Source organism: Tyto alba, unplaced genomic scaffold (genome assembly GCF_018691265.1).
Source record: "Tyto alba isolate M040663 unplaced genomic scaffold, T.alba_DEE_v4.0 Super-Scaffold_1000006, whole genome shotgun sequence".
Classification (NCBI taxonomy): domain Eukaryota; kingdom Metazoa; phylum Chordata; class Aves; order Strigiformes; family Tytonidae; genus Tyto; species Tyto alba.
Window position 1 is genome coordinate 23,579,694 of NW_024881272.1, and position 18,541 is coordinate 23,598,234.

Below are 18,541 nucleotides of genomic sequence, written 5' to 3' on the forward strand. Positions count from 1 at the left end.
CAGATAGCTTTTGTATTGATAGGCAAAGGTTGAAGCAACTCTCCTGCCACTTAATTCTATCAGTGGATGCTCTTATCCTTGAACACACTTAATCAGAGACAGCTCCATGCATAAATGAGTCCTTCAGAGTCTCACAACTGTCCAAGTAAGAGAAGCCTTTGCTTCGTGGACTCTTCAAGGCAGACATCTCTTCCCATGACCTACTCCACATGCTGTCTGCTCACAGGGGATCTCATACTGGCCTGTTTTTAAGGTTGTCGCTTTACTGGCCAGTGGAGCAGTAGCTGACTGGTTCTGGCATCTGTTTAATAAGAGAAATGTGCACAGGTTGGAAGAGATTTGGCCAAAAGCCACAGGAATACCTTGGTTGGACTAATGAAACCCTTCTTACATTGAAGGACCTAAGAGTTCTTTGATTTGTCCAAGAAGTGACTGGGTCTTAGTTTACAGGCCCCTACTTGAGAAGATTTCTGATGGCACTCCATTCTATGAGGAAAATCCTTGGCGGTTACTACTAGACTTTTCAGTGAGGGTGACAAACCACTGGCTGAAGAGTCCCAGGGCAGAGTGGATTCTTGGGTACTGGGGGATCTCCAAGTCAAGTAGGTCTTTCAGAAAGCTCTACTTTAGCTCAGCAGAATTGTCCACAATGCACAACTTTGAGTAAGAAATTATTTAGTCTGCACTTAGCAACACTTCACATTAGATGGTTGGATTGGTCCCTTGTGGCCTTAGAATTTACTAATCTAGAAAGAGTATTGCTCCCAGCTTCAAACTGGTTGTCATCTTCTACTCTTCCATCTGGTTGCTCTGAGAAAGGCTGTTAGATCTTGGAGGTTGACGTGTTCAGATGAGACACAAACTGCAGGAGCAGTCAGACTCCTGCTTTCCAAAGAGCCCGTCTTCAGGCTTTATTCCCAGCGCTGACAAACCAGTCAAGGGTGAGATAGGAAGCACATCATCACTAATGAGTCACTAACAGGCTGAAAAAGGATGTCTGTATTGCTGCTGCTGGGTTTTTCCTGTGACATCCCTGCTCAGGATTGGTAAGGGTGCTTGTCCAGGAAGGCCAGAGGAATGCAGTGCCCCTTTGCACCCTCCCAGCAGCACAGCTCGGGCCTCATCTCCTGAGAAGACAGCTTCCTTTTCTGGGCTGTCTTTCCTGCTAAGCTGCTTACTTAGTTGCTGGTTACCTTGCGAAAAAGTACGAGCAATGCTGCTTTGAGGGCCTGAGGAGCACAGGGGAGTTTTCCAGGAGTCTGCAGTGCCTCAGGCGATGCAGGAGAGGAGCATCAGCTCTGTGCCCATCAGGCCTCAGCATTAAAATGCTGTTCTCACTTAAAATATGAAGGTGAGTCTTGAGGCTGCCTTTTCTCTAACCTGAGGAGTAGGTGGGCTGGATGGGTGCACAGGGCTGCTGTGGGCCGGCGGGGGAGACCAGTGTGAGTAGCCTGGAGGCAGCAGAGGTTTGAGCAGTGTGCGTGTGGGTACATCTGCATGTGTGGGTGCATGCTGGCCACCCAGTCCACTCTTTGCTGGCCCCAGGAAGGACACTTCCATTCCTTGTGCATTTTAAGTTGATCCTGCTCATGTTACCAAGTTTTATTTTGCTTTCTTTAAGTGTTAATGTGAGTTTTTGCCTTGAACATCATGTGTGTGACTCTTACCCAGTCAACAGCCAACATTTGACCTGCCCGCACTGCCAGCCAAAGCTGCCTTTGGAGAAGGAGCTCATGGCTGCATCCCAAGGGATGCTGTGGAGGCTCAAAGCTAGAGCAAGTCTCTTCTGTAAAGGGCCTCTCAGCAGACAGTGGCAAAGGAAGGGCTTGCCAAGCTCCTTATGTCTTACCTGTCCCCTCTGAGAGATCCCACCAGGTGCTGTGTCTACCTTATGCCCTCCCTGAATTCACTCTTGGTGTTGCTTTGGTGCTATATTTTCCTACTCTCTTCCCTGCCACTTTTCTGCTGATTAACCAGAAAAGTCTGACAATTAATTTTCTACCCCTGTTCCCTTCCGCGGCACCAGATGGCAGGGCCAATCCCCATCTCTGCCTCCCTCACGTAAGCAACTGTTTGCTTCCACACATTGCTTTGGCTTCACTTTCCTCCAGTGTAGCTCCCATAGCAGCAGCCTGACTCTGCTCAGGCATCATCTCTTCCAGCTCCATCGTTGCCCACTCTCACTCCATATTTCCTCTCTCCAGGCAACCCAGCCCAGGCATCAGGGATGGGCCCTGCTCCCTGAGCGTAGAAGTGAACACTAAGAGTTACATGCAGCCTGAAACTGCCTCTGGAAGCAAGTGGGCCTTATTCCCAGCAAGCAGAGGTCACCAGTGGCATTGGGAGGTCCTGCTGTTCCCAGATTTCCCATGTCTTCTCCCACTGCCAACCTGTGCCCAGCAAAGCCAAGGCACAATGGTTGGGTGCTTTAATTATTTGAGGTCCCTGGTGCTGTCTGGGGTAATGTAGGTTGTGTTTGCCTTTGTGCAGGCTGTGAGCAGACAGGCTTGTCCTCGTGCCTCGGGAAGGCTGGCTGTGGTACACCATAGGCTTCAAGGACTGCAGCATGGGGAAGGGCACCAGTCTTTTTAGGCATTTCTAGGTTTTCAGGGTGCAGTGAAGAATTAAAGTGGCCTTTCGCCTGCTGTGGTAAAGCAAGATACCTTGTACTTCATTACTGCTTGACCAGACAGCTTCTTAGCCTTAGAGCAACTGTATGTGCTTTTTCTAGTGATGGTAGCCTGCCCTCTCTGCCTAGGGCTCTTGCCTTCTGTGCAAGCACTCAGGGATGCACAAATCTCCCTTGTGCTTTCCCCAACCAGGTGGGCTCCCTTCCTTCTCCAGGATTCCACCCTTGTCTTCTGTGAAAGCATGCTGTCTGCAACATCTCTGGGTAGAGAAGCCAAGTAAGAGGGGGCTGCTGCTGCCATGAGAGGGTTCCCATGCTGCTAGGACCCTGCTACAACAGGACAGCAGTTCTGCAAGGCTGGAGAAGGGACTGAACTGGGCAAGTGTCCTAGAGATGCTCTTTGTCCAGGTCGTGTCTCCTTTCCCAATCCCTCCCTTCCCCCCTGAGATATGTCTCACTGCTCTTCCCCAGCAGTGCTGTGGAGGGGACTACTCCTCCCATTCCTCCCGCTATGGCCAGTTAACATTGCTGGGGCTTAGAAGTTAATGCAAACTGCAGGTGGTTTTCTACCTGGGAGGGAACAGGGCCTGCCTGCCTTCCCCTGTACAGCTCCATAGGCCAGGAAGCTGCTGAGGCAGGTAGCCAGTTCAGCAGACATGAAGCAGTCGGTCCCACATACTAGGCACACAAACACAAAGCAGCACAACCATGTTATCTCCTGTTTCCACATGGTGCCTGGCTCCCAGCTGGGTCAGGGTGCTGCTCACAGCTGATGGTCGTGATTTCAAACCCTGCCTGGACACACTCCAGCTGACCTCTGTCACCTGCTTTCCCTACCCTTTTTCATTTCTTCCACTCATCTAGGAGCGGGTTTTTGCAAGCCTTCGTACAATCTGGTGTGTGAGCTTCCCCTTCTGCCACTCTCGCCTTCTGTAGCTTCCTACCTCTTCTGGTTTCCATCTGCTTCGGATCGTCACTGAAAGCATCTTTCTTCTCCGTACTAGTCTCTCTCCTTCAACCCCCCTTCCCTTACTGCCATTTGTTGTGTTTGGTAAAGTGAGCGTCCAGAACTGCTTTGGGAAGAGGGCTTCGCTGATGCAGAACAGCATTTCTGTCTCCATGCTGTTCATCAGGCTTTCAAATACAAATTGCCCCTAGTGCCATCTTTGATAATCTGAGGAAGGCAGGTGGTTGTCCAGGAGGCTGCTGGCTGAATTTCCATGTGTATATTCAGTGCTCAGTTGGCTGGGTAAAAGTTCCCTGTGCATTTTGGTTTGTCCTTTCACTCATTTCCCTTCATCTCCCCACTTCATTTATTTATCCCCAGCCCCTTCCGCCCCACCCCAAGAAGTCGAGTGTGTAAGCACCAGCTCCACTACCATCCGGGTAAGTTGGGTGCCACCGCCTGCCCAGAGCCGCAATGGGGTCATCACCCAGTACTCCATTGCGTACCAGGCAGTGGAAGGAGATGACAACACCAAGCATGTGGTGGATGGCATTGGACGGGAGCACTCCAGCTGGGAGATCAAGGACCTGGAGAAATGGACCGAGTACAAGGTGTGGGTAAGGGCTCACACGGATGTGGGGCCAGGACCGGAGAGCATCCCTGTGCATGTGCGCACTGATGAGGATGGTAGGTGTTACTGAACAGCTCCTGCAGCTACTGCCTTAGGGTAACCAGGACTCTCCTAGCTGAGTTGCTGGTAAAAGGGGGAAAGGGAGTGGGGATATTGGCCTGGGAGTGCTTTTCAAGCAGGCTGCCAGGAGCAGTGCTTTGGTCAGCTGCTCCAGAGAGTGGGTTTCCACAGTTGCCCTGGAGTGACGTAGGGGAATTACTCTGCTGGCCCTTGCTCTGATACGATGGTTGCCTCCAGGCTGTGGGTCAGATGTTCTGGTGTGGTCCCACAAGGGTCCTGTGTGTGTTAGCAGTGCTTCCTGCACGCATGAGGCATTACACTGCTTTGCTGTTTTGGCTTTCTAGTGTTTGGTGGTAGTGGTTTCCATTTTACTGAAGGTAACATAAGCTCTCCCAGCCAAAGACTTCTCTCACATTGTGAGATCAGGACTTAAACTTCACTTGTTGACCTGAAATCCAACAAACTAAAGAGGGGAAAAGAAATCCATTTGAAACTTGTAGATATCGCAGGAAAGCTGCTTCCTCCTCTGGCTTCCAGGCAAGCCACAGCTTATATAAATCTGCTCTTCAGCACAAGAGTCAGAATATCGCATGTACAGAACACTTTACTGGATACGACAGCTTTAAAGAGAAATTGCTTTGTATTAGCAGGGCTGTCAGTTATGTCATCATGACTTAAGCCATTTCCTTTGAAAGTGCCAGAGCTCAGGGTGACAGTAGGAGCTTCCATAGCTTCATGCTGACCCCAGAAGCTGCAGATTTAATGGGAGAAGAAAGAGGTGCAGCATCCAGGAAAAGAAAGGGTGATCTCTGCATTGCCCAGTCAGCGTAGCAAATTGAAATGAGACATGTTACGGTTTCCCTAAATGGACTGCCACTGTCCCCCACACCTCTGTGGCTCTGAAAGTGGCATCTGGGAATGCTTGCTGACTGCATTCCTGGGCTGGCAAACACATCTGTGTGTGTCTCGCTGCCTGTATTGTTTGCTTCAGTTCTCATTCAGCAGAGTTTTAGCCCAGGGGAAGCTGTTACCCCAGAAGTGTCGCAACAAGCTCTCCCAGTTTTGGGGCACTGTGGTTGGACAGTGCCCCAAACAGCTCAGCTGTCAGGATTGATTTCATATCCCTCCAACATGCTGATGCTTAGTAGATACCCATGATGAAGGAATGAGAAATGCTAAACTGTGATCTGAAAACAAACTGAACTTTCCCTCTTTGGGTCTCAGACGCAGCACATACTTCCCATAATGGGGTAGGACAACGTTCCTTGAAACACTGTGGTCTGCTCACATTCACATCTTCTCATGTCCCTGCAACATCCCTGTATTGTGTCCTGCCGAGGCCGCCCACCTTCTCTTGCCAGCAGAGCTTGACACACGGCTTCTGTCTGGTTCTCGAGGCGGATCTTGTTTTTCGCTTGGACTCCCAACTGTGTGTGTGGGCAGGTGTCTTGCTAGGGCAGGAGAGCCCTGTGGCTTGTGCAAGGTCACTGCACTAAGTGAATTGTGCGTTACAGCGTAGGCTGCTCCAGCCAGAAGGCAGTAACTGTTCAAGCACAGCCTCCTCCATTCCCATACCTTGAGCTGGCCTCATGGTGCTAAAATGCATCATTCTTCCTTTCTCTATTTTATTTAATTATCTACAATTAAGAAGGACATCTGGGTAAAATAATGAATTGCCCTGCGGCTTAAAAACTGTGCTTACCTGCTGGATAGCTGTTTCTTCCCATCTAGTTGGTTGAAATAGCAGTACTCATTATGTCTGCTTGTCAGCTATCCATCCCTAATTATCCAATACCGATTATTTCTTGCTGTGTTGAGAATTGAGGCATGCGGGACTGCAAACCCCTGGATTTTCCCAGGCAGTGGAGGGTGGAAGGGGTCCTGCAGTGGAGGTGCTACAGTGGAGGCCAGGTCCTTCGCTTGGGTACCAGGCACTCTCGTAGCAGCGGTATCCTCTGTGGGGAGTGCACACCTCTGCTCCCAGCTGCTTCAGCCGGAAGGAGCTTTCTAGGAGCAACTGAGAGGCTAATTTTTTAGCATTGACATTTTTGTCACAGTCAATGCAAGAGCAAAAAGTAATAAGGAGGTAATTTTTCCAAATGGTAAATAGGGTATAAATACATTTTTAAACGGGCCTCACCTTGCAAGAAAATTGATATTTTCTGGGCAGTGTAATTTTTCATTTTATTATCAAAAAGCATTCAGCTAGCCGTGCATGAAATACAGTCCCCAGAGCTGTCACAATCCCCACGGGCCCCTTTATCTGGCTGAGTTCAGTGACTGCTGTCTCTGAGCTCTGCGTTATTGTTTTAGGATGGTGCTTTTCCCCCTCATTAACCTCTTGCTGTCACAGGGGAAGAGCACGCGTGCACTTTGGCTGGTGGCAGGTACCAGGGCTCCCTGCAAGGCAGGCTCGGTGCCCAGTCACGCTACCTGGGGCTGTTGGACTGCATTTAGATATACACACAGGAATCTGAGAGGAGGTGGTGTGACAGGCAGGGTGCAAAGAAAGCTTCAAAACCGTTGCCTCTGCTGCAGGGCACCCTGAACTGCAGGTGATTACCATATTCTTTATATTCCACTATATTCTTGTATTCTTCCTTGCACCGCTACTGCCAGAGACAAGAGAGGGATAGGTGGACCTTGGGTCTGATCCAGCACAGTGGCTTTTATTAGGGGTGTTCCTGCATATCACAGTTGTGCTCTTTCCTACTGCGAGTAGCAAAAGTGCTTGGATGCTGGAGACGGGTCAGGGATTTCATGCTGGAAAACTGCAGTATTACCTCCTGGGCAGGTACAGGGAACTTGTGCCAGCAGGGCTGTCCTTTCAGTGAGGTGGAGGGAAAGTAGAAAAGGAGTGAGAGGTAGCTGCCAGCGGTTGTGTGGTACCTGCTAAGTGTCCGCCTTGTGTGTGTTGCAGTGCCCAGTGCTCCACCACGAAAGGTGGAGGTAGAGTCTGTGAATTCAACTGCCATCCGGGTGAGCTGGAAGCTGCCCATCTCCAACAAGCAGCACGGGCAGATCCGCGGGTACCAGGTTACGTACGTGAAGCTGGAAAACAACGAGCCCCGAGGGCAGCCAGTGATCAAGGACGTCATGCTGTCAGAAGCACAGGTACAGTGTGGGGACCACAGGCTGGTGGGCATGGCACCTTCCCTCTCCACAGAGAGCCAGGCTGGCTGGGTCCGAGTATTTCTTGGCTTTCTCTTGTGGCTCCAGAGTATGGGGCTAAGCCCTGCCTGAGCAAGGCGAGCAGTTGATCCCTAAACTGTGCCTTACAAACGGGTAAAAAGTTTTAATCAGTCAGGTAATGCTGTAGGACAGACGATGTATTGGATGATGCTCCTCTCTTATCCCTTCTGTGATGTGCACCTCTCCCTGCCTGCCACGTCCTGTGCAGACTCCAGCTGGAGAAAATTGTTTTACCAGTTAGGTTATAAACCTGAGAGTTTTAAATAAGCCTTTTAAATAAGCCTTGAGTCTGCTGTTTTTGTGCTGCTGACTATGTTCAGGGCGAAGCTTCTCTCTCAGCAGAGTCCACTGGGGGGGTGCCCGCTTGTGGGGCGCAGAGGTGGCTCTGTGCCGTTGGGTGGGCACAGCACACCAGGCGGGACAGCCCTCCTCTGGCTCAGCAAAGCCTCCCTTCCCTCCTGCTTTTGCAAGGCAGGGACTTGACTCTGTATTGTCTCTTGGAACCAAACTGTAGGTGAAGCCAACTGAGTCTGGGAGAGGCCGGGGAGGGGGGTAGGAAGTGAGGTGCAGGTTCACATCACCTGTAAATGGCTTTGCCCTCTGCAATCCCTGTACAACAGTCTGCTCATATTTATGCAATCTCCTGAACACCTCACCGGCTATGAGCTGAGACCCTCTTCCCACACAAGGCTCGTGGTTGTGCACTCTGTTGAGCCCAGCGATGTGTAGTTGCCTCCTTCCCAGGGTCCTGGGAAGTTTTTGATGTCCTGTCTGTGATGAAATACAACTCTTCTTTGGAGCAAGGGTCCTTCGTCCTGGATGACCCACGCTGTTCCCAACAAAGATAATCGTATAAATGAAGTACAGAATCTGCTGCTGTTGGAAGCGACGAGTAATCGATTCAGAGCTGGCTTGCTTGAATGATGCCCAATATAAATACTGGAGAGCTGCAGCGATTAATTGATCTGTATCCTGAACGCAGCTGTGAATCATTTATACATTAGTCAGTGGGGAGTGCAGTGCACAGAGGCAGCTTTACTCCCCATTCATATTCTGAAGGATAAAACTCAGTAATAATGTAGAAGGGGAAAACTTTAAAGAGAGAAAATGCTTTGAGGGTCCTTGCAGTGTTGTCTGGGGCACATCTCTGCTTATGTTTCAGATGTTGCTTTATTTTAATTGTTAGAAAAGCTGCTTACTTGCCCTTTACTTATTCCAGGAGGATATAATCTTCTGTGTTGTTTGAACAATTGATGTTGTGTTGTTCAGCTGAAGTTTGGAGTTAATGGGTTGGTCCCAAGCGTAGGTGGGTGAAGTTTGCAATGTTGCTCTTGTTAGTGTTTTCAAATATTTTATGCTTACCCAGCCAGTTCTGCTTTCACTCCTTACTCATACATTTCAGAGAGAGAAACCCCATGCTAATGTGCAGGAATGAGGATGCCAGAGTCAGAAACTTTCCAAGGAGGGATGGATTTTTCATTATTTTGAACATGTGCATCAAGGAGGCAAGTTGCTTGAAGTTTGCTGGCCTGTCAGACCACTTACCAGTCTTTCATATTTGGTGAATTTATGTGGGAAAGTTCTTGATTGCTGTGATTCTTTTTTTTTTTTTTCTGGTGTGTATGGTGCTGAACTCATCCACTGTAATTTTTGGATGAAAGTGAAGGCCAAAAGATAGTTGCACAGAAGTGACTACCCTGAAGGAGTCATGTCACCCTTGGGATAAACTAATGATGACCCTGCAGGGAAGAGGTTTCACTGACTTGGCAGAAGAGATCTTTATTTCCCTAAAGAGTGAGAAGCCAGGCATGACCTGTGCTTGTGATGAAATACATCTGCTCCAGAAGCCGAAGAACCCTGTGAAAGCTGCCATCTTTCAGCACTTTCAGCAGTGTGTGTCTTTGCAAACAGCCAGATCAAGCTTTAGTGAGTAGTCTTGGAAGAGTTATTTTCTATGGAAGAAAAGAAAAAGAGCCACTGGAACACCTGTCCCTGAAGGTCACAGGATGAAGGTAGCCAGAACATAGCCACAGTTTGGTACTCGTAAACATTCATAAACATTTATACTAGTGCACAAGGAGAGAATTAAACTGATTGAAAACCTGGGGTCAGAGAAGAAATTATCTGGACATGAGAGCCCCTCCTCCTGCCTAGCCAGGCTGTCTGCTGATTTTGGGTAGGTATGTACCACATAATCTGCTTCCTGCAGATGGTATGAAGACACTGGTATTAAAGCTGACACGTGATTTTTCCTGATTGAAGATGAGAAATATAGAGAGAGTAAAGGAAGATGAAAAAGGAAAGAGAATGGAGATGTTAGCTATGCAGATAATAAAGATTCTGAGTTTTAAAAACCATTTGAGCAGAAAGGATAAAACAGCAGCAGAGAAGTGGGGGCCCTGGTGCTGGAGAGATCACATTTTATTTTACAGCCTCCTGCCTAGGGAGAGTAATCAGTTGTTGGGAAGGTCCTGTGATGGAGCTGAGGCTTCTCCCTCCCCTCTGTGGCTGTGCCTGTGACCAATTACCTCCGTCAGATTTCTCTGTGCCTTCCAGTCTGAGCTCTCATCTCCTACCGACAGACTGATGGACAAGCAAATGTGACCATGCCCTGTGGAGGAGCGCCCAGGGAGAGCATGTGTATCGCTGCAGAGCTGAGTCAGATACCCACAACACCTCTGGCACAGGCCCTGCCCGTCATGGCTCGGCTTGGTCCCATGGTGGGTGATGGCAGAAGGTTCATTCTGTGCCCTGGGTGTTGTGCACAACACATCCGAGCACCGAGAGGGCACCTTTGAAAGGAGCAGGGGCACCAGTGCAGGGACTCAGCTGCACTCCACCACTCACATACACGTCCTCACCAGCTTGAGGGAGTGGGGAATAGCAGGGCCGTGTGGCACAAGCATTATGTTCTTCAGGGGAGGGCAGGGGCCCACCTGCTTTCCCTTGGTCTTCAATCCCTGGGCAGCTGCAGCGTGTCATGAAGAGCAGTGGGCTTGATCCCCTCCATCCCTTCCCAAGTACCTTGCAGAGCTCAGTGCTGAGTCTGGAGCACCAGGCACAAAGGAGGCAGCAGGGCCAGGGGAGGACAGGCCTTCCCATTTGGGTTGCCGAGCAAGCGTGACTCCTATTTGCCCTTTCCAAGACAGTCAGCTAGACCCTGCATGAATGTAGCTGTTGATCCATTGTGTCCTGCTCCCAGCCCGCTTGTCCTCAGCCCAGGCTGGAACATCTTGAGGGGGACACTTTCTCCCCATGCAGCAGTGTGGCCTCAACAACTGCACAGTTTCTGGGGATCCTGCCGCCTGCCTGGCTCTGGGGATGTGGCAAGCACATTATCCTTGGTGCTTACAGACCTCTGCAAATCCAGCCTGCCCGGAGAGCTTTGCAGAGCTGCTGCTGCTGGGAGCTGACTAGGTACAGCTGGGTACAAGGAGATCAGGCTTTGTAGGGGAGAGACTCCTGCCACCTCCTCCTGCTCTGCGGAGTCATGGCAAGGGAGAGGTGTGCTGCCCACGAGAAGGGCTGCAGGCTCACAGGAAGATTGTGTGGTCTTCGCAAGCGGCGCTTCTCCATCCAGCATGCAGACTGAGCGCACATCCAGCTTCCTCCAGAAGAGCAGGAAGAAGTAATGGCAATGACTTCAAGCTGTTGGATTGAGATCAAAGGAGAAAGAGGAAGCAGAGACTCCTATTCTCCCTGGGCACTGCCCATCTCAGGCATAACACAGAGGAATTTACAGCCTCCCTCTTTTGCTGGGTGATGGTCAAGGATCTTTATCTGAATCTATTTGGAACAGCTCATGCATGTGTACTCACCTAGGTAAGAGCCTGGTGTGGAGGTGAGATGTTCTCTGCTTCGTAAGTGGAACAAAACTGAAAGGCATCATCCAAGAGACATTTCAGTAATGGGCAAAGGTGAAGTTCTAGAGCCCTCAGACCCCTCCACTTCCCACGAGCTGAGCACTCGAGTTTACATCTGGAGTTTCACTGTCACACCACAGTCACTGAAGCAGAGAGGAGAAGGATCCGCAGGAAAACCGCCATATGCACTTCCCATAGCTGGAGCTGTTTAGGAGGGCTTGAGTCTGTCTTCTGCAAGAGCCATGGTCAGGGAAAACAGCCATTCCTTGGTGAGACATGACTACGCTGTGCGGTGTTGAAGTGTAAAATGAAACATTAAGGCATTGCAGCTGCCATAAATACACACTGTTAGCTTTAGCACTTCCCTGAGCCATCCTGCCTCATGCACACAGCACTGTCTGAGTTCGTTTTATGACAGCTCCTGGGCTTTTCAGATCAATTTGTCTTACTGACCAACCTTAAACAGTCAAGAAGCAATTGAGCTGGTTTAAGGAAGGAAATGTTTTGATCTGCAGATTATATTTTCATAATGAAACTGAATTTATACCAGGGTATTTATGCAGGCTTGGCTTTTCACTGTTACTCCTCCAGCACAGATCTCAAGGCATTTCTTTGCACTCTGATCTGATGCAAGAATAAAGTCCACTGAAACATAAGAGCAAACAACGTATGAACGTGAATCGCTTGGTCTAAAATTCTAGTGGATGATAAACTCCCTGCTGTGGTGTGAGAGGCCGTGAGATGCAGCAGCCTTCTGAGCCCAGGTCTGGTCCACTGTTTGCTGCAGGGGGGTGTCACCTCCTGCTCCTGCAGCTACCTGGAGGCGGGTTGGGGTGTTATCCACATGGCCCCCATCCACCAGGAACATGGTGTTGGAGCAGAATTGTACTTCTGGGAAAAGGAGCTACCAGGACTTCATATCCTTCCTGTAACAAGGCTGTTGCCAGGTTTTAGATCATCAGGGCAGAGTGTGTGGCTGATGACCATGGTGTGGGCTGGCTGGCACAGGTAGGACATCAACAGCAATGACGGGGTTGAGCTAAGCATGCAACCAACACTGGAAATAACATCAAGATGCATGTGGAAAGAGGGCCTTTAGTGACCATAATACTTAGTAAGGGCCTTGGCTTTATATAAAGTCTCTAGGGACAACTCGGCCTCTTCACTGAAATTAAATTTTAAGATGGTTTAGGGGGATAATTCTACTGCAGTCTCATGGCATCAAATAAGTGAACTATAATAAAATCTTAGAGGAACATTTCTCCAATAGGTGCTGCTTTCTGAATTTAGAGAATAAAATAACAAATATTTTGAAGGTAGGCCATGTATTTTACTACTGAAAAAGGTGCTCTGCCACTGTGATAGGCTGCAGCCTCTGAAAGCCACCTCAAATAGCCTGTACAAAAGGCAACTTGTAGCTTTAATAACGCGTAGTACTTCTGCTGCACTTGCAGGTTCCTGGGCACTTCAGCAGCGTTAGCTGGGCTTCCCAGTGTCCCAAGGAAGTCAGTATCTGAGCGCCATTTCACAGCTGGCAGCTCAGGCTCAGAAGCAAGGCTTGCCAAGGCTCACACTGTGAGTCAGGGGCAATAATACCTATCTTCCACTTACATCTCTGTGCTTGAACCCATCGACCGCTGCTTCCTCCAGGCAGATTTAGTAACCTGAGATGTAACGCATCACCTTGGCCGAGAGAGCTCTCTGTGATCTCTGCAAACCTTCCTTTGGTGCATCAACCACAAAGAACAGTGCTATGGGCATGCATGGCAGCAGCCAAGGTCTACTAAGTCTCACCACCCCAATGCAGCTTTGATGCCTTAGAACCCCAAACCCAGCCAGAAGTCTGCGTGTTCCCTCTTCAGAGCCCTAATTGAGCTGCCATGGCTGGGAATCCACTTGAGCTTTTTGCTGGGAAACTGTTTGGGTAGAAGTCTTACCTTCAGGGCTGCTCTTGCCAAATGAGTGTTTGCCATTTGGTGTTGTGTAATTGGGAGTAGGAAGCTGTTTCCTCAGTACATGCACCAGTTTGAACCTCACTCCAAGACACGCAGCACCGTTGGAGAGGAGCAGCTTAGTGTGGAGCTCTGTGTAAGATCTCAGCTTCTCTTGCACTATTTACAAGAGACAGTACCTCTCAGTTTTCTGAGGTTCCCAGAGCATTTTCTTGCAAATGAATCAGGGAAGAGAAGCTCTATAAATGTTGCATTGGTGCTTCCCTGCAGAGAGTGCCCTCTCAGTTTTCTGTGTTGAATTCTTTGGTTCTCAACAAGAGATGGTGGCTGAAGGATCACTGAGACAGAAACTGAAGATGAGGCCACAAAACCGTTGTGAGTGACTTTCAGGTCAGCAGTCAGCCCCAGAGCTTTGTTGGTACAAGCTATCCCTTCTTGATTCTGCTTGTGGAAGAGGCAGAAAAGTTCAAACAAAGCCAAAAGGGGAAAGGGCTGCAAAGTTAGGAAGTGGTGACCTCTCCATCCATATGAGAAGGAAGCTCTTTGCCCCTGTTTGTGTGAATGATCTCAGACCTACTGTGCAGGCTAGCGGCATGTAGAATATTGCTCTATGCCATTTCTTCCCTTGGCACAGCCTGTGCCAGGCGACCCTCTGTGTATAAGTGTTGTAATCCCCCCAACCCAGTCCTGCTAACCCCTGCTGTTGTCGTCGTCGTCATCTCCTTCCTACACGTTGCCCCTTAAAATTCTGTGTCTCCATTTTTCTTTCCTCCTTCCTTTCTTCCCCGTCAGTGGAGAGCTGAGGACTCCGTCGACCATGTAAGTACCACTTGTGTGTATTCCAGGTTGGAAAAGAGGGGTTTGGTAAATCGATTTGTGAATTTTGTAGACACAGTGCTGTCAAAACATCCCTTTCGCTCCCTTAATGAGGCTGGAGAGTTACATTGTGAAACCTTCCACAAGTAGCAAATCCTGAGAAAATTGGCATTTAGATTGCTACTAAATGCAGAAAAGCAATTGACATTTCCTATAATCTGTATTTCCAGCTTGTTGCAGTGCAGTTTTAGGCAGGCTCAAGTGATCGCAGGAGGTGCATCCTACTTTCTGCAGTAGTTGGCCCACCGAGTTAACGGTAAAATTAGATATATAATCTTTAAACCACATTGATTGTAGTCGTGAAAAATAACCTACACTCTCAACCGTGACCTTTGGCTGAAACACAGATAGTAATAGGAAAACAATCACATTTAAACAGTTAAATCCAATTTTTCCCACATAATTTTGAAATATAAATTTGGAGGAACGAACTAGAAAATGACCTTTTTAGAGTCAGCAATTCAATTATGTGCCCTACTGTGAGCTTCCCCGGCACGGTGCATTTCTCCTCCTGCTTTATACAGAAGATTCTTGCTCCCAGTGGCTTTGTCATGACAGCACTGTGTTTACATTATGCAATCAGACCTTCTTTCATCCATCCCTCGTCTCTCTCCCCTCCTCCCAGCTCGCTTGCTTTGCTCCTGGTGGCATGCTTTTGCGTGAGAATTTCTCTTTGCATGGATTTGGGAGGAGTGAATTCTCTTGGGATGTTCAGAGTCTGCAGGTTTTGTGTGAGTGCTTCCCCCGCGGGTCCATTGGCACCGATCGGACGGCGTGTCCACTCACCCGCACACACGATCTGCTGCAGGGGCAGAGTTGGGATCGGACTCGGGTTCACACGGTGATTTTGGCGGGGTTCTTGTTGGTGCTTGTTGATTTTTCTCTGGGCTGGCTGGTTCTGCGATGGTAACACGGTGATTTTGATGAGTAAGCCTGGGCAGGTAGCCTGAACCAGCAGCACTGACTGGAAATCAGCAGGTTTAATAGCGTGAGTGTTAGTGCGGGTGAGTGGTGGGAGATTGGCTGTGCTCTGAGAGCAACCACAGGTGCCCCTCGTACCCCCAAAGCTGGCAAGCATCCCCCAGGCAGATATCGGACCCCTGGAGCAGCCTCTAGCAGTGCTCATGCTGCCTGTCCTCAGTGATTCAAGCTTAACCCTCCCCATCTCTGCTTTTCCTGTCTGAAAGGGTAAATAACGAGCTCAGAGCCTCTGCCTCCTACCCAAAAGCTTCCCCAGCTCCCTATCCAGCCCAGTTGTCTCTTGCTCCCTGACCTGATGGGTTATTAGGGCTAACGGCCCTGGTCCCTTTCACAGCACCCACAGATGAATGCTGTTGAGGGGTACCTGCCCTGAGCTTGCAGAGAGCTGCTGGGAGCTGCTGAGCTTGCTGTGCTTGCTCATTTGCAGGCCTGGCCAGCCAGGCTTGGCACCAGTCATGCTGCCGCTGGAGGCCAGGAGAGAGGAGCAGTGTTCCCCTCTTTGATCTCAGATTGGTGCGGAGCCATGCCCTCATCCTGCCCAGAGGAATCCAGAGCATGCAAGGGTGCTAGCACCCTGCCGAGTCTGCCCTCCTTCCAGACCTCCCACAGCGCAGGGTTTTCCCTCCAGGTCTCGCCAACACCTTGTGCTGACCCCATGCCATCCCTGCAAGACTGTGCCTGGCAGGGAGGGTGAACATAATGCTCTAGCCTTGCAGGTGCTCCCTGCCTGGGGCCCCCCACCCCTGCATTGCTCGTCTGTGCTCCCTGCAGCTCTGCTGTGGGAGACAACTTTAAAAGTCTCCAAATTGACCCCCAAGAGATTTCCACAGCCAGCTGCACTGGCTTTCACTCTTGTTCACAGCTCCACAGTCCTCTTACTCTCAGGCTTGCTGTGGCAGGGTGGTTCTGGCTTTATGCAGGACCTTCTCTGGAGCAGATCTCACTCTTGGCAGGAGCAAGGGGAGAGCACAGCTGCTGACACAGGTTGCTGGTGGGTCCCTGGAAAGTCCAGGTGTTAGAGGCAAGGGTTGAAATTAGGCAGGTGAGTGCTGGAGTGGCAGCGATTGTTGTTTGCTGGCTCTGTGTGAGACGTGTGCTTGAGTGCGATGCATGAGTGTGAGCCAGCAAGCATGCTGGTGTGTTGCAGATGAAGATGCTGACCCCAGCACCCTCCTTTTGCTCACTCCAGTAACAAGTATTTGTTCTTCTCATTTGCCTCTTCTCTGCCTTGTGGATGCGCTCCCAGGAGACGGTCATTGGAGGCCTGCTGCCAGAAACCACCTACTCTGTCACAGTCGCTGCCTACACCACCAAAGGAGATGGTGCCCGCAGCAAGCCAAAAGTCATCACCACCACAGGGGCAGGTGAGTGTGGGGAGCGGATGCTACAGCCTTGTAGGGGTGGTGGTAAAGCCTCCCCAGAGGTGCATGGGGAGCATGGCCAGGACACCTGTACAGGAGGAAGCGAGCAGGCTGGAGATGCCGCAGAGGTACATACTCTTGTGATCTCCAGCCCTTACTTACAGGCTTTGTCACTGGATCACTTGAGCCAAGTGCAGCAAACAGATGGACAGACACTGCCAGGGCCCATGAGAGAGCAGTGAAACTCATGGGTCTGAGCTGATCTGCGTAGTCCAGAGACCTGGGAAGAGGAAGCCTGAAAGTCCAGGCCCTCCCTCAGCTTTGGAGTCGTGGCCTGTCCTCACGTTGTTCTCGTAGGTGGGTGCCATTTCTTGCTTCCTGCGGTGACTGCAGTGCCACCTGGGATGGCCCCTGGCGCAGAGGGCTCCCCCCCAGCCATTGCTACTGCTGCCTCCCCAGGCTTACATAGCTGAGCCCAGCCGCTCCTAGAGCCGTGGTAAAATCTGGAATGCAACAAATCCTGCCGTAGGAGTGCTGTGGCCACAACTTCTAGGTCCTGGTGATCCCATCCAGTTCGGTCCTGCTATCTCAGTAGAGACTCGTACCCTGTGCCAGTGCAACACGGGAGCCTCGGCCTGGAGTGGGGGCACCCGGGAGTTCATCAGGTGCTTTCCTCTGGATGCAGTCAAGCTTGCCTTTGGTGGTGGCACCAACTAGTTGACATTGTCTTGTCCTCGATTTCCACTCACTAGACCTGTCCTACAACTGATAATCCTGCTGCTTCCTCACACCAGCCACAGGAACAGTATTTACCACTTGTTATTATGAGAAAGTAGCTTGTGCAAACTGAAAGCGTTTGTTCCTGGTGCTTTTAAACAAGGAACAGCTTGCCATCTCCTCCGCGCTGCATATGGGGAGCTCCAGAGGTAGTTTCCACTGTCACAATCTCAAATGCTGTCTCCCTTGTGCCTCGCCATGATGTATGCTCTGTTCATCAAATTGCTACAGCTGTCCTATAAACAGGAAAAGCTTCCTAAACATCCCAATGTTGCACTGTAAACCACAGTGGGTCCTCCCGTGTTACGATACACATTTAAAGTTAATATTTGGAATCAGCTTTGAAAATAATGTGTCCCTTAATACTAGCTGCTGTTAGACATTGTATTATGAGTGCAAGGAGGATGGCACTGGCAGTGGAAATGTAATTATATGTCCTAAATACGTACAAAACCGCCCCCAGGGCTGCGTTTGTACAAACTCGTCTGCAGGCTTGACCTCAAAGGGGAGTGTTGGTATCGCCCTCTGATGGCAAAATCGGGGCATAATTCTGTCAAATACATTTTTCTCTTGCGCTTATCTGTGGGCTCATATGTTTCAAAACTGTTAAAGGATATTTAACTGGGTTTGGCTACAATCCCATTTTCGTTTTTATATCAGTGGCCCCGTCCCTTTGATTCTGAGTATCTTCCCTATCAGTTGATTTGTTTACAAATCTGAGCTGATGTGAAGACGCATCCTTTTTTAACTGAAGGAGATCAAGGTATTAAACCATCAATTTAAAGCCATCAGTTCCTAACCAGTGACGGCAACACCCCTTGACTTGTGCAGCATAAGCAAAAATCCTGTGGAATGGTTGTGTTCACCTCTCACATCGACACTGACATCATGAATCTGCTCATCAGCTAAACCAAAATATATTCTGATGGCAAACAGCCCGCCCAGCTCTGCTCGCTGCCTCTGCAGATTGTAAAACTGCAAGGTTTCAGGATGAAATTTGTCTGCCTCCAGACAGATCAGGGGGCTGGACTCGGGCTTCTGTGTGTCTGTTGTGGTACAGTGCACTGGGGCCAGCGTGGCCTGGTGCTGTGCACTATCTGGAGTGTCTGAAGACCACTGATTGAGAGGACAGGATTCAGATCTTCTCTGAGATAAATATGATGCTTTGAGGTACCTTAAACCTTTCCTGTAAAAGGGGATGAATTTTGGGGCTGGATATGGCTGAATTTATTCCCTGTTTAGATGGGAGCACATGGGAAAATGGCAGCCAAGA

At 49.8% G+C, this 18,541-nt stretch overlaps 1 protein-coding gene across 19 annotated transcripts in view; it reads left to right on the forward strand.

Annotated features, from left to right (window-relative positions):
- The window catches only part of PTPRF (protein tyrosine phosphatase receptor type F), a 389,043-nt gene that overhangs the window by 319,301 nt on the left and 51,201 nt on the right, over positions 1–18,541 (forward strand). For 10 of the 19 annotated variants that reach the window (XM_033000823.2, XM_033000824.2, XM_042803813.1 and 7 more), the window contains 4 exons: positions 3,957–4,262; positions 7,187–7,380; positions 14,066–14,092; positions 16,377–16,494. In XM_033000823.2, coding sequence (XP_032856714.1) covers positions 3,957–4,262; positions 7,187–7,380; positions 14,066–14,092; positions 16,377–16,494 — 645 coding nt within the window. The remainder of the gene's footprint in view (positions 1–3,956; positions 4,263–7,186; positions 7,381–14,065; positions 14,093–16,376; positions 16,495–18,541) is intronic. The other 9 variants (XM_042803889.1, XM_042803918.1, XM_042803898.1 and 6 more) reach the window with 3 other exon arrangements.